The sequence below is a fragment of the Aureobasidium namibiae genome (assembly GCF_000721765.1).
Source record: "Aureobasidium namibiae CBS 147.97 unplaced genomic scaffold scaffold_1, whole genome shotgun sequence".
Taxonomy (NCBI): Eukaryota; Fungi; Ascomycota; class Dothideomycetes; order Dothideales; family Saccotheciaceae; genus Aureobasidium; species Aureobasidium namibiae.
This window is the reverse complement of record NW_013581208.1, coordinates 461,805-482,409: the sequence shown is the minus strand read 5'-3', so window position 1 is coordinate 482,409 and position 20,605 is coordinate 461,805. Positions and strand designations below refer to the sequence as shown.

At 52.3% G+C, this 20,605-nt stretch overlaps 6 protein-coding genes across 6 annotated transcripts; 5 read left to right on the top strand and 1 right to left on the bottom strand.

Moving 5' to 3' along the window:
- Nucleotides 1-305: 305 nt before the first annotated feature.
- Nucleotides 306-1,603, top strand: M436DRAFT_36464 (uncharacterized protein; the record flags this gene model as incomplete). The annotated part of the gene is made up of 4 exons (XM_013576398.1): nt 306-546; nt 610-755; nt 870-1,044; nt 1,095-1,603. The coding sequence occupies 4 exons, from the start codon at nt 306-308 to the stop codon at nt 1,601-1,603; spliced, it is 1,071 nt and encodes a 356-aa protein (XP_013431852.1).
- A 570-nt stretch (nt 1,604-2,173) lies between these two features.
- On the bottom strand, nt 2,174-5,024 carry M436DRAFT_37009 (DUF1620-domain-containing protein; the record flags this gene model as incomplete). The annotated part of the gene is made up of 2 exons (XM_013576509.1): nt 2,174-2,203; nt 2,274-5,024. The coding sequence occupies 2 exons, from the start codon at nt 5,022-5,024 to the stop codon at nt 2,174-2,176; spliced, it is 2,781 nt and encodes a 926-aa protein (XP_013431963.1).
- A 1,478-nt stretch (nt 5,025-6,502) lies between these two features.
- M436DRAFT_35462 (ras-domain-containing protein) lies at nt 6,503-7,346 on the top strand (the record flags this gene model as incomplete). The annotated part of the gene is made up of 4 exons (XM_013576224.1): nt 6,503-6,539; nt 6,593-6,672; nt 6,728-6,783; nt 6,917-7,346. Coding segments are annotated over 4 exons (603 nt in total), but the record flags the coding sequence as incomplete, so codon positions are not given.
- Nucleotides 7,347-7,844: 498 nt separating this feature from the next.
- On the top strand, nt 7,845-8,679 carry M436DRAFT_77356 (NAD(P)-binding protein; the record flags this gene model as incomplete). Its single annotated transcript, XM_013576892.1, has 2 exons — nt 7,845-7,914; nt 7,967-8,679. 2 exons carry the CDS (start codon nt 7,845-7,847, stop codon nt 8,677-8,679), a joined length of 783 nt encoding a protein of 260 aa, XP_013432346.1.
- An 812-nt stretch (nt 8,680-9,491) lies between these two features.
- M436DRAFT_36087 (uncharacterized protein) lies at nt 9,492-12,232 on the top strand (the record flags this gene model as incomplete). Its single annotated transcript, XM_013576326.1, has 3 exons — nt 9,492-11,684; nt 11,739-11,922; nt 11,979-12,232. The coding sequence occupies 3 exons, from the start codon at nt 9,492-9,494 to the stop codon at nt 12,230-12,232; spliced, it is 2,631 nt and encodes an 876-aa protein (XP_013431780.1).
- A 719-nt stretch (nt 12,233-12,951) lies between these two features.
- Nucleotides 12,952-13,368, top strand: M436DRAFT_59461 (uncharacterized protein; the record flags this gene model as incomplete). Its single annotated transcript, XM_013576588.1, has 2 exons — nt 12,952-13,204; nt 13,310-13,368. 2 exons carry the CDS (start codon nt 12,952-12,954, stop codon nt 13,366-13,368), a joined length of 312 nt encoding a protein of 103 aa, XP_013432042.1.
- Nucleotides 13,369-20,605: the final 7,237 nt, after the last annotated feature.

Below are 20,605 nucleotides of genomic sequence, written 5' to 3'. Positions count from 1 at the left end.
CGACGTCACCAACCCGCGTCGCGAGTCGCGCCTGCCTTCTTGGTTCCCGTATTCCACGACCTGCGAGATATTTCTTCGTGATGGTAGTAAGGACCGAGGAGGTAAGAGCAGTTCTCGATATGTTTTCTACTGTCGCAAGAATCGCAAGAGCGAGGCCAAGGTAGAGTCTCTTGTGTCGAAACACGTCTTCAGAAGCTGTACAAAAATCAAGGCAGGGCACAAGAAAGCGTGAAGTTACGTAGACACTTCCTCCCTCATTCCCTTTCCAACCCACATACACCCATACAGAAACCCCTCCAGCGACAATGACGGCTAGAATAGATTCGGGCGAGCCCTTTCTCAAATATCTCAATGTCAGCAAGACACCGTACATTTTCCTCACGGCCGAGACGGACGACTTTGACGAAGAGACGATCGCTGCTTGGGAGGGCGAAGGCTTCGTCACGACGTATGTGCCTTTTGGCAATGGAGGGAGAGACTATGTAGATAGAATGCATGCGGCTCCTGACCAAGCATTGGGTCTGAACGATCAGTATGCCATAGTAGGTCCGTTTTGTCACTGTCTCATAAAAGTGAATCAGCGAGTGTCGCTAATACATACCATGACAGCATTTGGAGATGCAGCAAGCGCCTGTCTCGAAGCCTACGTCAAATCCACACCTCGTCTCGCCGCCTTAATCGCATACTACCCATCCAGACTCCCGGACCCGCAACAAACACGATACCCCATGCACACCACCGTCCTAGTGCATCTCGTAGGCGACATGATCAAGATAATCCGCACGCCAGAGGTGCTCGGTATACAAGGCAAAAAGAAGATCATCGACAAAAGGATAGGAGATGGATCAGGCTTGGGTGGGGAATTGAAGTTGAGCTTTCAGGCATACAAGTACCCTGGTGTCGAGGAAGGATTCGCCGAGAGTGATCTGGATGAATACGATGCTGCTGCTGCTGGAGTGGCTTGGAGCAGGACTTTGGGAGTCGTGAGGAAGGCGTTACGGATAGCCTCCGACATTGAGAGGATACGGGACGAACAACTAGACCGTATGTTCCATCACACCCATCACTACAACAAAGCTGACATATATATCCAGATGCACGAAAAGGCAGCGTTCAAAAAGCCCTCGCCCTCACCAGTCAAAATCCAGCAGTCCTCCACGTACCTTCTTTAACAGGAGCCTTCCACGAAGAAGACCTCGGCGACTTTTACTCTGAATTCTTCCAACCATCACCTACGTCGCTAAATTGCAAGCTACTATCCCGCACCGTAGGCACCGACCGCGTGATCGACGAAATGTCTCTATCCTTCAACCACAACAAAGTCATCCCCTGGCTACTTCCCGGTGTACCAGCCACGAATCGCAGGATCGAAGTTGTAATCGTATCTATCGTATGCATCAAAGCTGGGAAATTGTTCAGTGAAAAGGTTTACTGGGATCAGGCTAGTGTGTTGATGCAAGTGGGCTTGTTGGATCCGAACCTGGTGCCGGACAAGTTCAAGGAAAAGGGAGTGGAGAAGTTGCCAGTTGTTGGTGCCGAGAGTGCGAGGGCGGCAGTCAGAGGAGGTAGTCGCAGGATTAATGAGTTGATTTCTGATTGGTAGTAGCTCCTGGGTATATCGCATGGATAATCTGGAACTAAAGGTGTATACTACAAACCTCGACCTGGTAAATTCAGTTGGTGATCCCCTGTATCCCCCCATCTATCTGGAGGCTTCGCACGCTTCACTCTCCCCACCAAAGAATCGTCACAACCCAAAACAAAAGTCTACCTTTTCCAACGCATCCATATAACATGCATTGACGTTCCTGCTGACAAAACAAAAGGATGATGATCAGAGTGGGATTCGAACCCACGCGATTTCTCACTAGTAAACTCATTTCAGGTGAGCCTGAAACTAGCGCCATAACCACTCGGCCATCTGACCAATCGTTGTTGCGTTTCCGGGTGGCGTCGTACTCGTCCCAACGCGTGCAAGGACAATCCAGTACCACACACGTACTGCTACCTGTCTCTACACAAGACTGTTGACTACCTAGGTAATACTGACCCTTGCATTAGAGCAATTAGAACAATTCGCACAAACCCACATCAAGCAGAAACGGGGCTAGAATCGAAGAACATAAATGTACATTGCAAAAAAAGTTCATCTATACAGATCTAGCATCCGGCTCTACAGGAATTGCCATCTCGTGTTGATCTGCTTACGTTTTACCTAAACACATCGAGTCAGTACATTGCGAGCCCTGATGATAATCAAGAGTAAAGCTTACCAGAGGTGCAGCGGCGACAGTGGCCACAGCAAGCGCAGCTACTGTTGCCAGCATTTGCAACTTGTTGAAATCCTTGCCGAGAATGTCGAATGAGAAACTCGGGCTGATCCTGGTGCTGAACACGTCGAGACCATAAGCAAAGACCAAACTAGTACTTTCCAGTACCGCTGGGCTGGTTGTGATGGTCTCAACGCCGTAGATCTCGCGTTGGTGGTTGAGGTACCACTTGGGGTCAAACTCAAGGACCGGGGTGTATTTCATCAGACCCTCCATCATCTCGTCCTTGGTGGACTCCCTTCCAACGGGTCTACGAGGGTCGATGACTTGGCGAGGGATACCAACTACTGCGTTGGATTCGGGCAGCACAGCCAACAATGCTCTTGATGTGATACCTTGTCTGGTCTGTGTGACTGCCAGCTTGGAAATTGGCTCGCGAATGCGGTAAGACTGAGAAACTACGTGAGGCTGGTAGCTGTAGTCAACCTCTGTCAAGTTCTTGACAGCAGATTGTGGTCCCCTGTCGTTCGAGAACGGTGACTCGAACATCTCGCCAATGACCAGCTGGTAGCCCTTGACGCCATCCGCTGTTGGCTGCGAGGCGAATGAATAAGCAAACCAGTTTTCAGACATAGTTGAGGCGATGGGCAGAGTTGCGTCAACGCCCTGGTGCGAAGCAACATAGAGAACAGATCCTGACAACGCATCAAGCACACTGACAGTAGCCGACAGTGTCACTTCGGAGGCAGTAATGACGAGAAGAGTGTTGGGGTTGAGGTACTTGTAAAGAACCTTACGGTCACCGAGAACTTTTCCGATAGAGGCCACAGGGTCGTCAAGTGGGCGAGAGGTCAGGCTGTAGACTTTCTCTCCGTTACCGGGCGAGAATCTCCATGATGCAGCCTTAGCGATCGGACCACCTACGACCTTGCCTTCCTCTACCCCATAGGCATATTTGGCAACAGGATTCAATCCTGACGACAGTGCCGAACCGGTGTAGGTCATCTCGACACCGTTTGATGCGTTGAAGAGTCTGTGCTGAGTGCCATCGGTACTACTTGCGACGATTGTGCCATCTGGGCGTGCATCAAGCTTAGGAGAACTCCAAGGAGAAGTAGCTGCACTGTCGGCAATCTTCACACTCCAAATCGTGTTACCATTGCCGCTCGCGTCAAGTGCAACCAAGCGACCACTCTCGGTAGCGCAGACAATTCTCTTGTGGAAGCCAAAGGTGTTCGTCGCATCTACATCAGCATCGGATTTTCCGAGGCCAACACTGTTTGCCATGCGACCAGGCAGTGCTGTGAGATATGCTGGGAGAGAGTTCAAAGCTGCGATATGTCTCTTGACTCTGTGGACATAGGCTTGCACAGGGTTGGAGTGACCCTCAATCTCGAGCTCATGGACAAGACCTTCAGGAGCGGATAGGTATGCCCAGACTGCAGACTTGATGCTGCTGAGAGCTTCGGGTCTCTCCCAAACAGGGGTTCCGTCGCGGATAAGAACCCACTCGCCAGATGCCAGGTAGACGGCGGAGCGCACAGCAGAGACGATGTCAGCCTTGACAGAAACTTCAGAGACGGCGTGAATAGGAGCGTGATCGCCTTGCAGGGTAATGCCAGCGGCACCCTTCAATGGCCATCGGGCAAGAACACCGTGCGAAGCAGACGACACAACTGTTACCTCGGATTCGGAGATGCGGGTAAAGTAGACATTGGCTTCAGAGGTGCTGACAGAGAAGGCGGCATTGCCTGACAGTTTGGGAAGCGAGTAAGCCTTGGACACAGTAGACTTGACCAGATCGACATGGTAGACGTCAGCCCAGTTCTGGGAGCTCGTTTCGTAGTGGACCAAGAAATGAGGGCGAGAGTTGACGTGGTAAGGAGCATGTAGAGAGAGATCCAAAACAGTTTGATCGGCATCAATGTCGAAAGTAGACACAGCTTTGGAGCCAATGACGTTGACCTTGAGAGTCGAGTGGGCCTTGTCAGTCCATGCAATGATGGGCGAGGCCGAGTTGGCACCAACGGACAAGATGTCTGCAGTCGAGCCAAGGTCGCTTTCGGTAGCCAGAGTGTATTGTTCGACCTTGTGTCCAGTCAGGGGATCCAGGGTAACGACCTTGATCTTGAGGCCTCCCAGCATCGAAGTGTGCAGGGAAATGTAGAAGATGTGTGTAGACGAGACGGAGAGCTGGAAAGGTACATCGCCCGTCTCGTCTCTAAAGAGCCACTTTTGAGCACCGTCCTGACGAGCGAGCCTCTGTACGGTGGGCAGAGGACCGCCGGTCAAGACAATGGCATCCTTGGAGCCTCCCTGCTCATTGGGCTCAGGAATCTCGACAATCTCCAGGTCTTTTACAGTAGCATCTTGTAGGTCAACAGACCATGCTTGACGTCCGTCGGCAGCGCTCCACGCAGCGACTTGGCCGTCAATGGCGCTGATGACGAGGTGGTGGTCCTGAGCGGCGCGGAGGAAAGTTGACGTGGAATTGCTCAAGGGAGACAGTTGCTGGCGCCATCTTAGGGACCCGTCCTTGGGATTTACGGCACCAAGGATTGCCTTGTCCGACAGGGTGTACAATAGGGATGCTTTAGAAGCAGCGACGGGTTGGTGGAAGAAGGTCGTGTGGTCCTGAGGTGCGCCGACGAGGGCGAGGTGCCAATCTACCTTCCACGCATCGTCAAGAAAGACGGCGTGACATGATGGCAAGAGCAAGCTGGATGCAGCGACAAGCACGGATGGGACTCGCATTTCACGGCTCCTGATTGTCGACTGCGTTAAGCTCGCTATGGACACACAGCAGCCAACAAGTCCAGAGCTCCTTCCCCAGAAGCTCGCGCCTGCCCTCCGAAGATCTTCCACCAGCTCCGAGCCTCAACACCAACCAACGCCTGCTTGATTCCTTGATTATTGCCAGAAGTCGCCCTAGTCTGTCATTTCAATCTCTCCCGGACTCGCCTTCGCTTTCGCTTTCTTCGTCTATCTCCATATAGACTACAACTTCAGCAAGCGAATTATTCATGCCGCTCGCGAGCTCGCCTGTACAACAGCCCCCGCTGCCACTTCGCAGTCCCTGATGACGTTGCTGCCGGAATCATCTTGCCGTGCGAACCTGGCGAGCTGAAGCTCCTGGTGGCTTGCATTGACTCCTGTAGTCTGATTATTGTGCCCTGTCGGTATAGATAACAACTTGTCCACACACGCTCCTGTTGCCATGCTGTAAACTAAAGGCTTCGACTCAACCATGCTTCCAATCTCTCATAGATTTTCTCGTCGAAGCCTGGATTTCGTCACTGTCAAATCCCCGAGTTAGCAGAACAATTGCCGAGCCTCACGTCGCGGATAGACATGGCGTCCTCCAAGAATGGCTGAATACATGAGAGTTTGGCCAAGTTGAGACAAATCGTGTTAAAGGTCGTCTCAGAGTGCTTTGAAGCCGAGGCGCGGCGGCACAATCCATGACTCGGATGTGCCGAAATTATCATCCCAGCAAGCTGCACACCTCTGATATCAGAGGCAGCTTTCGCATCGCGCTTGCAAGCCAACGCGTCTCGCTCCTCTCCCTAATCTTGCCCATATTCGACTGTCCCTTGTGCCCTTTCGCTTCCTTCCGCGTGTACATGCATATCAATCTCTTCGCATCTCTCCGACTGCCGATCCGCCCGTTTGTACTGTGCTCGTGAGTGGCCGGGCGCTTCCCTGACCGCATCTCCAACGAAACCTTCAATCGACAAACGTGCCAAGCTGTGAGTTTCCAACCATATACCATTCCAACGATGTCATGTATCCTCCTGCCTGTATCTCTTGTAAAAGTCTTGCTCCCCAATTGACATGACCTGAACTAGCTCGTTACGATCTAACGACTGATCTGCACCTCTCTTGCTGGTCAGGAGCCTTGCAGTAGTGGAGAGCGGGACTGCCTCGCCGATATCTTCCTTCAGCCCGTCGTCTCCCATCCATCCAGTTTTGTGATTGCGAATCTCGTTGTCCCTTTGGAAACTCTGTCTTTGTTGGAGCATCGCCTTCGGCGCCCGATATCTCACCCTTTTCTTGGAGCTTCTTGGACACCATGTCGCGGATGCCAAATCACCGGTAATTTCATGTCTTCCCCTGGGTGTAGATCCCTCTCACGTCCGCAGGCTGAACGTGAATCATAGAGAGTACCACATTGTCGTACTTGGCTCAGGTCAGCATTCATTCTTCATACATCTTGTGGTACCGTGTGCTGACTTTCCTCAGGCGGAGTCGGAAAAAGTTGTTTGACAGGTACCCCACCACTGAACAGTCCCATGTCGTATTGTGACTAACAATTCAAAAAGCACAATTCGTGCAGGGTATCTGGATTGAACGATATGACCCAACTATCGAGGACTCATATCGCAAACAATGTGATGTCGATGTACGCCCACTTATCAGCTGTATCTGAAGCCTGTCTTTCTAACCGTAGACCGCAGGGTCGACAAGTAATTCTCGAGATTCTCGACACAGCAGGAACAGAACAATTCAGTGAGTAAAAAGTCATCACATCAACCAGCCCCTCATACATGTCTCGCTAACACACAAACCTCTTAGCTGCCATGCGGTAAGATTTTAGAGTCGGCCATAGAGACAGACGCTGTTACCAGAACTAACATATTTTCTAGTGAACTTTACATGAAGTCCGGCCAAGGCTTTCTTCTCGTCTTCAGTATAACCTCCTCATCCTCTCTAAAAGAACTTTCCGAACTCCGCGACCAACTCGTAAACCTCAAAGACGATCCACACGTACCTATCGTGCTGGTCGGCAACAAATCCGATCTGGAAGAAGACCGCGCGGTTTCCAGAGCGGCTGCTTTCGCCGTGTCGTCTGGTTGGGGGAATGTGCCGTACTACGAGGCTTCGGCGAGGACGCGGCAGAATGTTACGGAAGTGTTTGTGGATGTCTGTAGGCAGATCATGCACAAGGATTTACAGAATGGCAAGGGCGGAGGTGGTCACGGGGGTGAGGAGAGGAGTAGGAGGAGGAGAGATGATGATGGTGGGGAGGGTGAGAAGAAGAAGGGGCGCCGGCGTAATAAGTGTATCATACTGTGAGGTCTGCCCCTGTTCTCCTCTGTTCTTTCTTTCTTTCACATTGTATGTGTTTCTAAATTTGCCTTTTCCTGTTCCTCCACCATCACGGCTTTCTATGGATCACAGTCCTACGGCGAAGCAGATTCCAACAATCTCGAGTAATCTTCCTCGCGATGATTCCATCACTCTTTTCAGGTCAGCAGCTTGTAAAACACCACGGCCTCCAGGGCGACATGAAGATTGTGACATTTCTAGAGAAGGGGTCTGTCGCGGAGGTGTGGCACGTGTGGAGCATCTGCAGTGATTACAAAGCTAGGATGATCAATCCGATGATGGTTTTGATGATGCGGATTGTAGATATTCAATGTTGTCTCTGCCGGCTGGTGTTCTCAGTACAACCGTCATGACGACGTTTCGTTTGGAGTTAGCAACCACCAAATCCGATAACTCCGTACTCATAAAGTCGTCGTCACCACCTCAATCAGAAACACAATCGTAGCAGAATCAATACGAGTGAACATGTCAGACCAAAACAAGTACGGAAACAAGCTCCAGGGCCAGAGAGTCCTTATCATTGGCGGCAGCGCAGGTAAGCAGCTGGACTACATTGGCAGGGCTTTGCCGGACTAAAGAATTTGTAGGCATTGGCTATGGAGTCGCCGAAGCATCGCTCGAGAATGGAGCTCATGTGACAATCTCCTCTTCAAACGAGTCCAGAGTTCAAGAAGCTGTCTCGAGGTTGCAAAAGGCATACCCATCAGCCGCCCAACGAGTCGAGGGGTATGCAGCAAACATGGGCGAGCAAGCCAGCCTCGAGTCGAATGTTGAGCAACTCTTCAAGAAGGCTGGCTCGCTCAATCACGTCGTCTTCACAGCAGGAGATTCTCTAGCTATGATGCCGCTCGAAGAGGCAACTATGGACAAGACTATCCAAGCAGGCATGGTCAGGTTCTTCGCACCTCTGATGGTCGCCAAGCATGCAGCAAAGGTGCTCGACAAGAGCCCAACCTCATCCATTACCCTGACCACGGGCAACGTCTCGGAGAAGCCCATCCCTAACTGGAGTGTCATCAACGGATTCGCTACTGCCCTCCAAGGCTCGACAAGAGGTCTAGCGCTGGACCTGAAGCCCATCCGCGTCAACTTAGTAAGCCCTGGCGCTGTAATCACCCCACTGTGGGACGGCATCCCAAAGGAACAGAGGGAGCAAATGTTCAAATCGTTTGCGAGCAAGATGGCAACGGGCAAGATGGGTCAGGTAGAGGATGTGGCCGAGGCCTTCCTGTACGCCATGAAGGACAAGAACTTGACAGGAAGCATGATCAGTACAAACGGAGGTGCAATGCTCATGTAGATGGTTGAGGGATATAGTTGCTCGGAGAGCGAAAAGGAGACAGTGGGGCAGCAGCAGTGGAGAATGCAAGGATTTCTATGTCTTCGTGGCAGCCCAAGGCTTGAGATGAAAATGCATGATGTGCAGAAAGTGACAGGCTAGTAAGCAAAGCAACAACGTCTCATGCAAGTATCCTCGTTGATTATGCTGTTGGGATTGTGGATGAGTCTGGCAGATGCAGGAGACAAAGAAATGTCGGAGGAGTTTGCGGAGCAAGCAAGGAGAGTTTTCTGTCGGGGGAGAGAGTTTCTGTCAAGCAAAATGGGCGTTTCGGGAGTTTGGTCAAACCTGGTCAGCGGGACGAGCGTTTCGAGAGAACAAGAAGCCCCGCCTCGTCGTCCCTCTGATGCCCAACCTGCTGGAACTCTGGGCTCTCGCGACGACATAAACTCGCAGAGGTCCTTCGAGTAGCCCATTGCCAGGAAGACAAGGCCACGGTCAGGTGGCATCAGAGTTAACGCTCCGGAGCAACGACTCAGGGCGATTGAGGAACGGCCCGTTGGAGGTTGTACTTTGGCTTCTGTACCGAACAACCAACTACGCCATCGTGCTTTCCCTGGTGTGCGTGACGCCGCAGGTCAGCAACCAACAATCGACAGACGAACCGGCTGCTTGGATCCTGCCCGCGTACACAGTGACTCGACTTTTGCTTCTTCCATAGCCGCCCACCACGCATCGCATCGCATCGCACCGCCCCGGCATTCTTAGGCTCTTCAGCTGGGCATTCTACACACTCGATTGCTGCAACGGCGTCGGCGCCAACAGACACGCCCATGTCTTACCACCGCGCCTCGTCGCCAGGGAGCCGCCGTCTGGCTCACCCAGCACGCTTGTCCGACGGCTACTATCCTGCTGCCACCTCGGCCGCCTATGCTTCGCCCAGGTCCAGTGGTGAGCGCATTGTGCCCCTCTCGACGACCAGCTTCGTCACACGAGACGCCTACTCGGGCAGACCCCGTCGCTCCACCCTGACCGAGCCCTCGCGTTCGACTACGCAACCCTCGACCGCCAACACCGCCCTCCCCGTCCACACACGTACCCGCCCTGCCGTCATTCAATCCTCGCACGATCGCACCCATAGTCCCTCGAGCCCACATGCCTACTCCACCTCCACCCGCACTCCTGACTACTATGCCGTCCCTGCCACCTCGCACAGAGACCACTCGCACAAGAAGCTCTACAGCATCGACGGCGGCGGCAAGTCTCGTCTCGTTGCCGACATAGACATCAACACGAGCCATGGCAGCTCCCACAGGCGTCACAGCGTTGATCGCAACTCCGACCGTCACTCCTCGTCCCACCACCGCCACAAAGCCTACCATCTCAGTGGGCCCTCGACCAGAAAGACCGAGAATGACCACGGCTTCTCCTACACAGACCCTGCCGCCATGTACAGAGACACCGAGCCGCGCTGGCGACACCGAGCAGGCAGTGTCGAGGCCACTCGTCCTAGACCAACCAGTACAGTAGTCGAGCCATACCCTCCTCGCTCTTCAGCTAGAGATTCTGGCCCGCCCACATCGCGTGCCCTCGACAAGTTCAACGACGGTGCCGGTCGCATCAACAGCACACGAGAAACCCCACGATCCTCCAACAGACTGTCTTACCAGGAGCCGCACTACAACGACGGCTACACTTCTTCGTCCGGTCGTCACTCCACTGCTGTCCATCAAGACCGTACACGCGATGTCTATTCCAGAGACGCCGAGCACGCTCGCCCATCCCATCGTTACGAAGATCGTGGCGTCGAGCGCAGAGGTTTCGGCATTCGCAGTGGCAGCCAAGACAGATATAATCACAACATGAACAAGGGCAGCAACGAAAGCTTCGATGCCTACTACTCTGACCGCGACCGTGACCGCGTCCCTCCACGCAGCGACCCCTGCACCTACGATTATCCAAAAGAGTCCGATCGCGATCGAGACTATCGCCCAAGAGACAAGGAGCGACCGCGAGATGATGGCTATGCTTCAGAAAGAGACCGACATCACGAACGAGATCGACGGGATCACAATCGCAGAGACCGCGATCGAGAAGTCAATCCGAGAGGCAGTGGCGACAGTCTCACTAACACTATCTTGCCTGCTGCGGCGACCGCTGCTATCGGCGGTCTTGGTGCTATGGCTGCTGCTGCTTATGGCTCAGACACTACCGCCAAAGGACGTGATCGTGAGTATGAAGAGCGAGATCGAGAGCGAGAAAGAGACAGGGAGAGAGAACGAGAACGCGAACACCGCGACCGTCAACAAGAACATGAGCGAAAGCAGCGTGAGCACGAGAGAGAACTCAGAGACCGGGAGCGCGACAAGCGTGAACACGAAAGAGAACGCGAGAAAGACGTAGAGAGAGATAGTGAGAAGGAACGAGAAAGGACTCACGAGCGCGAGATACGTACTCGCGAAAGACCCAGGGAAAGGGAAAGAGATAGACACAGGCACTCTTCATCGTCCGAAAGCGGCCAAGACAGGCACCGCAGCTCGAGACGCCACCGCACGCTCGGAGCTGATGGCTCTCCTCCACGAGAGAAAGATACAAGACCTGCCGCTGATGAGCGGCAACGCGTACCTGAGCCTGGTCACATTCACCCGTCCGACGAGCGACAACGTGTTCCTGAGCGCGAACGTCCTGCTGTCACCGAACCTGCCGCAGAAATTGACCCTGACGAAGATTACCGTCGTCGGATGGAACAGGCACAGAGAGATCTAGGTTTGCATGATCATGCAGACTCGGACAGAGACAGACGCACGAACGGAGCCGAGTCTGTTCCTAGCAGGGCTTCTCCTCCTGCTGTGTCCGATGATGTTGACCACCCCGAGAACAAAAGCAGAGAGAACCGAGTACGTATCGTTGAGCCTCCATCTGACAGAGAAGACTCTCAGCCAGTCAAGGGTATCTTGAAGAGGCCCACGCAGAAGTTCCCTGAGGATCCAAATCCCATGCGTGAAGGTGTTAAACCACTCAAAGAGGTACGTTAATTTCACGAGGCAAAACACATCATACTCACTATCTATCGCCTACAGACAACCAAAGAAGGAATTCCTTCAGGCGCCCGTTGGACAAAAATTGACCGCCGCCTTGTCAATCCACAAGCTCTCGAAGAAGCGCAGGAACGCTTCGAAGAGCGTTTGGACTGTGTAATTGTACTCCGAGTTCTGACTAAAGACGAGATACAAAAACTTGCCGACAAAACATTGGAGATCAGAGGTACTTGCACGCCCTACACTTTGTCTTGCCGACTTTGCGTTGCTAACGTTTCTAAGAAGCCCGCTCTTATGGTGATGAAGATCGTGAACGTCGCGAACGACGTGAGCACCGCCGTCGCGAACGTGAACGCGAGCGACACGACCGAGACGAATACGAAGATGATGACAGCGAAGATGAATATGCTCCCCGCGAACCACGGATGCTCGAAGCTCCCACCGATGGGCAGGAACCTACTGCAGATTTTGTTCGCGACCGGGAAAGACGCAGAGAGCGTGAGCAGGAACCTGCTTACGCTTCTCGTGCGCTTTAGATATCCTCTTCATGACCTATCGATGCAACGAAACTTACGACTCTGGAAAAGCGAGGTCATTCTGTGTGGTGGACGCGATAGGATCTGTACTTTTGGAAAGCATAGCGTCTTGCATGTTTCTGGGCTACGAGCTGTTTTGTTTAACCGCGTTAGAAAATCCATCAACAACTCCTGTGTCTGGGAGAAGAAGAGAGAAAAAAACAAACTTTTGCATCGTTCTCGCCCCCTTTGATTCCTTCGACGAAAACTGTTTTCGAAATTCCGGATGTCGTTACCACTTTTGTTTGTGCTACACCTGGGCGCAACTGACCACAAGATACAGGACATGAACGACTATTCTCCCATACTTTCGAGAAGCTGCTGCATTATCAACAGCTTGCTAAACCAGCGGATGGCAGATTGAGTGACCCAGACGTCAATATGAGTGGCCCGGATCCTTAAGCCCCGGCCTATGACTCTAGGGTAAAAACTCCTCCCCAACTGCCTCTGACTTTTTAAAACAGTGGAGGCGTCGTTCACCCAACTTCAACACGCAAGGTACCATGTGGCAAGATATAATCAGAACAGTACGGGCTTCGACATTGTTATCGAAGACAACGGCGCTGCTCACTGACCGTATCACCTAGGTCACCCAAGTGAGTCTCCAGGAGTGTCTGCTTTGGTTCGCAAATGGGGCTTGCAGATTCTGGACGCAGCTGGCTTCATTACACACGAACACGATGCTGGAGATAGCTATGCCGATCCAATCGGTCGTATGGCTTCGAACAAGAAACCCGTTTGATTTGCCGGAGGAACAGATTCATCCAGTTCTGTGGCAAGACATGTTTGTCTCTATGACAGACGATGATTACGAGCTTTTGCAACCTGCCTTGATTCTTGCGAGCGCCATCCCGGACGACCGTACCACTCTGCATTTCTTCCATGCTTTGTCGGATCCTCATCACCATTCGTGGATCAATGATCAGAATCTGGGTATGTGCAGGATTGTAACGATCTCGGCGACCCTGTCACAGGCTGAGCAGACTTCAGCCAACAAGAATATTGTGGACATGCGCTTATGAGCTCACTATGCTGTAGATGATCACGACGATCTTGATGGAAATTCTGGAGTTGGCCTCACGGAGATGTATCGATGACTCTCAGCGAATACCACGCCCAGGTAGTAGCTTCTCCGTTCGGGTCTCACTTCCTAGATCCATGGGATGCTTCTCGTGTGGATGCTATGCACGGAGAACGTGTGCTTTCGCAGCCGACAATGGCGGCGCCTGGTTATCATGTTCCGCAACGATATGTTTATAAGATGCACACGACTGAAATGTGGGTGCAGCAGGTGCCTCGATATGGGTTAGATGCACTCAAACTGCCCAAGTTGCCCTTGTGGTCAACACTGTAGTGCCGAGACTGAATCTTTCGAGGAATGGCAGCGGCACTGTTGGAGGAAAGGCAATGGCGATATGTGCAATTGAATGCATTCGTATACAGACAGCTCATGCAAACACTATGTGGAAAGATAAGGCATGAGCAACGTCCCTCGAGCACCGTGATCTTGATGCTTCTCTGTAAACGAATTTCCGCCCTGGAAAGAATCAAGACCCTATCCCCCCGTGTGCTAAACTTTGTAACTCCAGTCCCTTACGCTCCTCTCTTATATGAAGGTGTGGAACCTATTGCTCGCTACAACAAGGCACAGTGATTCTCTGAATCGAAAGATGGATCTAGAGAGAGCATCAAAGAACACTGTATCTCGATGGATTCGATACAGTCCTCAAGAACATTGTGCATTTTGATAGGTAGCCGCGTTACTGACCTTTGCACGACGGGGAGGTACCACATGATAGCTCTGCTATCGCATTACGCTGGGTCAATAGCGGAGTGAATAGGGCGGCCCCAGCACAGAGACAAGGGGGTCCACCACGAGATCTTGTTTCTATCGATCTTTGCAAGCATCGGTAATGGAATGTTGTGGAGAAAAAGAGGACCCATTTTGTAGCATTGGTTGAATGATTCTCCACAATACGTCCCTGATTTCGTTCACCATGGTGCATCTCGATAAGATCGGACGTGTTGAGCGATTGACTCAAGGTGACCCCGCGTGAGTCGTCAATGCTGCTTGCCTGCAACAGAGTCATGTAAGCCTCGCTCAGGAAACAAATGCTTCGCCCTAGCGTCTTAACGGTCACGAGATGGATGGACGTTTTCGACTATACTTGCGGTATGTGCTGTGGTGCTCCCCTATCTCGTTGGACTGGAGTCGTAGTGTCTCCACCGGAGCCCCGTCTCCGCTCGTTCTGCGATCTTGATGCCGGGTCAACATCGACGGGGCTCTGCGTTAGTACGGGTATACAGATCGCGTTGCATCGATGTTGCAGACATGTATCGCTTCGCATTCTGGGCTGGTGGAGTCCCGAGTGGCTTCAACTAATTCGTCAGTTGCAGCGGTGATCCTTCTCACAGATAATTCAGGGCTTGGTGATCGGTGGTTGTTGTTCTCTTCGGACTTCGGTCCGGGAGACCGCGGCCGCAAAGAAGCAAAGCCGGGGGCCCTGTGGACTCTCATCGCATTAGCGTTCGCGCATTGGATCAGAAATAACCGCGGTGTCCTCAGCAATTGTACCATATAGGCAGGTGCACGTATAGGTCGTATACCGCCTGTGATAATCCGTCTATCGGTCCGGTGGAACTTTAAAGAGAACACGTTATGTTGAAGGACAGGGCTTGCTGACAACCTAGCCTCATAGCAGAGTTGACTCAGGAGAATCATCGTCTGATCAGAATGCTCCAGAGCGTCCACATGCAAAAGTATGCCCTGATTCGGTCCTGGGCTGGGGGCGCTGACGACCGACTCTTGTTTGTGGAGCGCCATGGGCTTGATGACAGACTTCGGATACCGGTTGAGTATTACGCGATCACTGCGATCTGTGTTTCGACCAGCCGATTGTGTTTACGCTACATCAGGTGACTGTTTGTTGTGAGGATGGTATCTCCACAAGTATATGCCTAGTGGGCTCGAGTCAGTAAGCCATCCTTGAGGCAGCAGACCGAGACTTGACCCGACCTTCCGACGGTGACCAACTGCCAACAGATCCACACTGTCTCTTAGACGTACTGTGAAGAGTAAGCCGTAGGTTCCCAATAGCCATGCCAGCCAAAAGCGAAGTGCAGGACCTTGGCTGTCGGACACGGCCGCATGGCCTCGATTCTCGATCGCACGGGAAGAAGATGCAAAGAGCAGACAACCACCTCGGACACTTACAGTATCTTACTCTCATGCTCGGAACCATCGATTTTATGATCTTGATGCCCGACAGTCCAAAAGATATGTGTTTCACGGGTTCCTGCGCAAGAGAGATGATGCGACGACCCAAACGACACCCGGGTCCAGCTCCTGTCCGAACATGTTCGAAGATCAAACAAGACAAGTCGGAGTGCACGACAGCGCGGCTCACGGGAGCATGCATGGCATCTGAAGTAAGGGGCCGTATGCTACCACTCTCCAGCGGGTTTCGAGACGGGCGTTGTCGCAGCCACGCCATTGCACCCCGAAGTCGCGGATTCGACATGAATTGAATGTCGCTGGACAATTGCCGGTTTGCATGCAACAGAGCTTCCCGTCCTTCAGACAGGAACGTGTCATTTGCTCGACAAGATGCTTCATGGTGGCTAAGGTAACATGCCAAGCTTGACACTCCGTAGGGGCATGGAGATTCAGAAGGAGCCCACCGCGAAAGGAAACAAAGTTTCGACTTCCACCTTCCGCGGAATCCTTGTCAACCAAAATCTGGAGAAGCGAGTACGATCCCAAGCGGTCTCGAAAGTGTTTTGTGGGCTGACGAGATGCTCCGACGACACTCCCACGGAATATGCTGCTTCGAGCGAGGCGCTCATGGAACAGTCATAAGATGATTCAACCAACCATACTTGATGCACAGATAAACTGACGGGACAGATTTTGAGTACTAGCAGAACAATGCGACATCCAAACCACGCCGTCACTGTACTACACACTTGTCCTGCAACAGCCTACAATGAACTCGGTCATTGACGGTAGTTTGTCCACCTCAACTGCCGGACTTGCGTGCGATGCTGGATCCACCAGAGTGATGCGCCGGCGATTGCTTGCAGCTTGCCTACCTGCTGCACTGCTAAGACTGCTGATTGGCAACAGCGTTGTGGTGAGAACCCAAGTGTCAGAAGGTGTGGGGCACACCCTAACCTCCCGCGCTCACTTTCATGCTTGTCTTCTCTTTTGCCTCAGCACTTCTCCGTCTTCACCGCTGCTCCCATGAGTCCTATCTGGTGCGCAATCTTGAAGCGGCGCCCATAGTACTTGAAGTGCCACCCGGAGACTTACAATCATAGCAAAGACGTTTGCACCGCGCCTATGTGGAGACACGTGTTACCAAGCTGGGATCTGGTTATATAAACTGTCATGTTGGCCACTTTGGACTTCCATATCCTCAACCCGATTCGATACTCGACCAGCACACCCGCCTATCTAGTGCAGTTCTTATACCTCTCACCAGCATCAATCCTACAAGATCGACCATGCTCGGCAAACTCATACGAGCAGCCACATCCATCACTTGTGCTGCCGTAGGCATCGCACTCTCCCAGAAGTTTCTAGGTCCTACTGCCGAAGCTGCTCCACCTCCTCCACCTCCTACTTCTTCGGAGTAAAGACCGCTCAGAGCTTTAGGTACTTCTTTGTACTTGCTTCTCTTTTGTATCACCTACTGCATCCTTCGCCCATTGCGGAGCCCAAAAGGGCTTGGGCTGCTCCGTTTACTTGACCTGTGCTATGCACTGTCACCGGGTGACGTGTCGACTCATCGTTGTTCGTTTCACTATTCTGGAAAGACAGTGCAGATGAGCGGACATCAGAATCTACACCTCTCTACCAGAGTAGTAATTTCGTAGTCGCAGAATACCACATTTGTCCAGAGCGTGGCCTTCAATCAGTTTGTGTATTGTAAGCGCTGTGTTAAAAGTTCGAGACGGGCAACGAAAAGTGATTGCATGGTGTGATTGATGGTCCCACATCTGAAAGAAGACCATCTCGATTTTTCCATTCGATCGCCATCAACTTGCGTCCAGACGATTGTCGCCGTTTCGAAGCTGCATTGACGGACCATACCAAAACTGATTGGAGCCTTCGACAGGTTGCTACAGTAGCACCGTCGCACGCTGGAATATATCAGTCGCTAGGATGCTTGCGAGACCCAGCTCTTTGCGCCTTGCCGGGCTCCCGATTTCGGACGCAGATGCTCCGCCATCCGATACTCTGCATAATGCGTGGTTGCAAGGTCCATTCCCGCACCGAAAATATGTCATGATGCCAAGGTCAAGACTCACTCGGCCTTTCTGTGACTGCGAGGTCTCGAACGTGTACGTGGACTTACAGTCTCGACTTTGTCCCGACATTCGCGCGTATGTATTATGCGCCTGTCCAGAATCCTGTGCTTCTGAGATGCGATCCCGCGAACTATCAGGAGATCAGACGATGGTGTCGGAAGCACCGAGCGTTGATTGCGGGACACAACTGCCGATGCGGGACAGCAACCCTCCCCAGCCACATGGCAACCCCGAGATCGCCTCATGGGAAAAGACAAGGATGTTAATTGCGTTTTGAAAATAGGTCGACGAACATATGTAAGGTGACAACGTCTCAGAACTCCGTACTCAGCACTCGGAGAGAGACACCAGACTCCAGCACAGCAACTTCATGGCCAGTCGGCGAATGTGTCCGTGACTGTCCCGTCGCAGTTCCGCTGCTTCATGCGCGAGCTGCCTCATGCGCAAGTGGAATGACAAGAAATTAATCTGTCAAATGGATCTCCGGTTGTCGGTGGGTCGGAAGTTTGTCACGCTCATCGCGAATCAACCTCATCATCGTGGCTCTTTGGTCTTGGTGATTCTGCCACGATTTCTCCGACTCGGCAGCTTCTCTCTTGACGGTCTCTCGTGGTCGAATCGCAGCTGGATTATTATGCTCGAAGCTAAGTTTTCCTAGTATCAGGCAACTGTGAGCAATCTAATCGTGACTGGTGGAAGTAATATCATGTTGACTCGCCTTAACGTTACGAGGCTGACTCGAGCTAGTTGACTGAACCGCGAGCCGTGAGCCGATGGCGCTGGGAACTTTAACCGAAAGAACGCCCAAGTCAGCCACCCCATATCATGACCAAAGCTGAACATGCGTCACTTGATAACAAAGTACCTCTACGAACAGAAACTATGCGAATGGTTGAAGCTCTATATAAACAAGACTGGATGTTTCATGTTGACAGGTGTGGTGCTAAGGTTCAAGACCAGTTCGCTGGGAGGATCAAGGTAAGCATCGTAGATATTCCGCGATCCGATTCCTCAAGCCAGGCAATGAAAGATGTAAGCGGACACGAATGTCTGTTTGCTCCTTCAAACCTGGACAACGGAAGTTGGAAACAAGTGGGCAGTTTAGTAACGGCCGAGCATTGCCTCATTTTGTGTTCACGCAGTGCTGAGCTGCACACAGCTGATATGCGATTTACCTGATACACGCACTGGTTGTGCGGTTTTCGTCTTCGAGCAACAGACCAGAAAGTTACATGCTAATCGTCACATAACCCGATCGATTTGATCCGACAAAATTCGATCTCATCGCGTTGGACTGGACATATGTCAATCGCGAGGCCCCCAGAAAGGCAGATGTCAGCTGGAGACTTGGCAACCGCTAATGTACTGGCTCGAGAGCCTAGTGTTGGCGTGCTTTCCCAAGAGCCGGGAGAGGTCGACAAAGAGGCTGACCGACAGGAAGAAACCGGTGCAGAACTCCGCTCCGGACAGAGCGCTCGAGCCAGAAACAGATCAATAAGCGAGAACGAATAACAGTGCCGCGACGTCTTTATCTCGGTAGTACGTTGCACAAGTGCCGACTATCAGGTTCGCAGTTGGTCTCGAAATCGATGAGCTGGAGAGATTTGGGGAGGAGGCACTACTTCAACTCGTTCCTTCTCGATCGACCGTGGTGGTACCAATCAAAGTGCAATCCGTCCGCAGCCAAAGAACACTTGCCCTGTCACATTTCGTTCGCGGCTTGATCAGCTTCCGTAAGAAAATGGATTGAGGTCCGAACTCGTGGGAGCCGGACGTTGGACGCCAGGACCAAGGCCGTTAGCCAGTCATGGTGAAACGTTGAGACTAGCACATAGTTTGGAAAAAAAAAGAAGGTTGGCGGTTGACGCGCTCCGCTGGCGCAATTGGCAGGCGTTTGGTGAGAGGGATTGAACGACAGCCTCTAGGAGAAACCCGGACACGCGTCCACTGATCCCTTGAGGAAACCAAGCGCGAAGAGACACAAAGATCAGTCGTGCAACAGCGCTTTTCTGCAAGAGGAAAGGCCACCCTATCTCTGGCCGATGCGGTCCCCGTCCCTCCGTTCACTCTGGGGCCAGAAATAATGACGAGCTGTCGGCTGGAGATCGAGTCAGAGACGTTGTCTGGCTGCAAAGGAGGTCAACCTTAACCAAGCCCTCGATCAAGTCGGAGCAAGAGCCGCTTACTAGGCCACCAGAGTTGAATGGTCTTGACGCTGATGATAACGCCAGAAATCAGAGGGTCATTGCGGCTGTTCATCGAGCTTGCAATATCGCTTGCGTCCAGTGGCGCGTTTCATCCTCGTGTGTGCCTTGCCATGCCTTGCCTTAGCCAGTCTACACGTGGGGTTGCCGAAGAAAAAGCTTCCACTCTTTTTCTCACAGACGACCTCGTCCGTTGATTCGTCGACTCGTCGTCTCTTGGACCCACCTGTTTCTGGCAGACAGCATCGCATCATTATATCAGAACGCGACTTGGTTCGGGTATCCCACTCTGCATTGATTACAACGTGCATTGCATTCCGCACGGACTTTTCCATGTCTCTTCCTTATGATGCTTTCTCATATGTACAATTCTGGTTCTCGGCGGGGAGGCGTATAAGGTCGAGCCGGCTCCTGTCGTGGCGGACGATCTCGTAAGTAGTGCCCGTTTCATTCTTCTCTTGCTGTTACTGGTTTCCAACCCTCGTCAGTTCAATAACCCCTTCGCTCGCTCCAAGCCCGTCTGCACCTCTTCACTGTTGCTGTCAAAGTCGTCCTTACAGCGCCCATATCAGCCGCGCGCCGTCTTTTTGTATCTCTTGCTGCACGCCCGTTGAGGTCCGGATCTCCTGCAGGTGTCAGGTCAGGATCGAACAAGCTGTCCGTCCCCAGCAAACCCAAGCACTTTCACACGCTACATGGTGAGGCCCCAGCCTTTTGTTACCCCTCAACATCATAGTCATATCACTCCATCCTTGTACCTATCCTTGTCACTATGGTCATCCAAAGGTCTCGGCTATACTTCCATTCACGCCCTCTG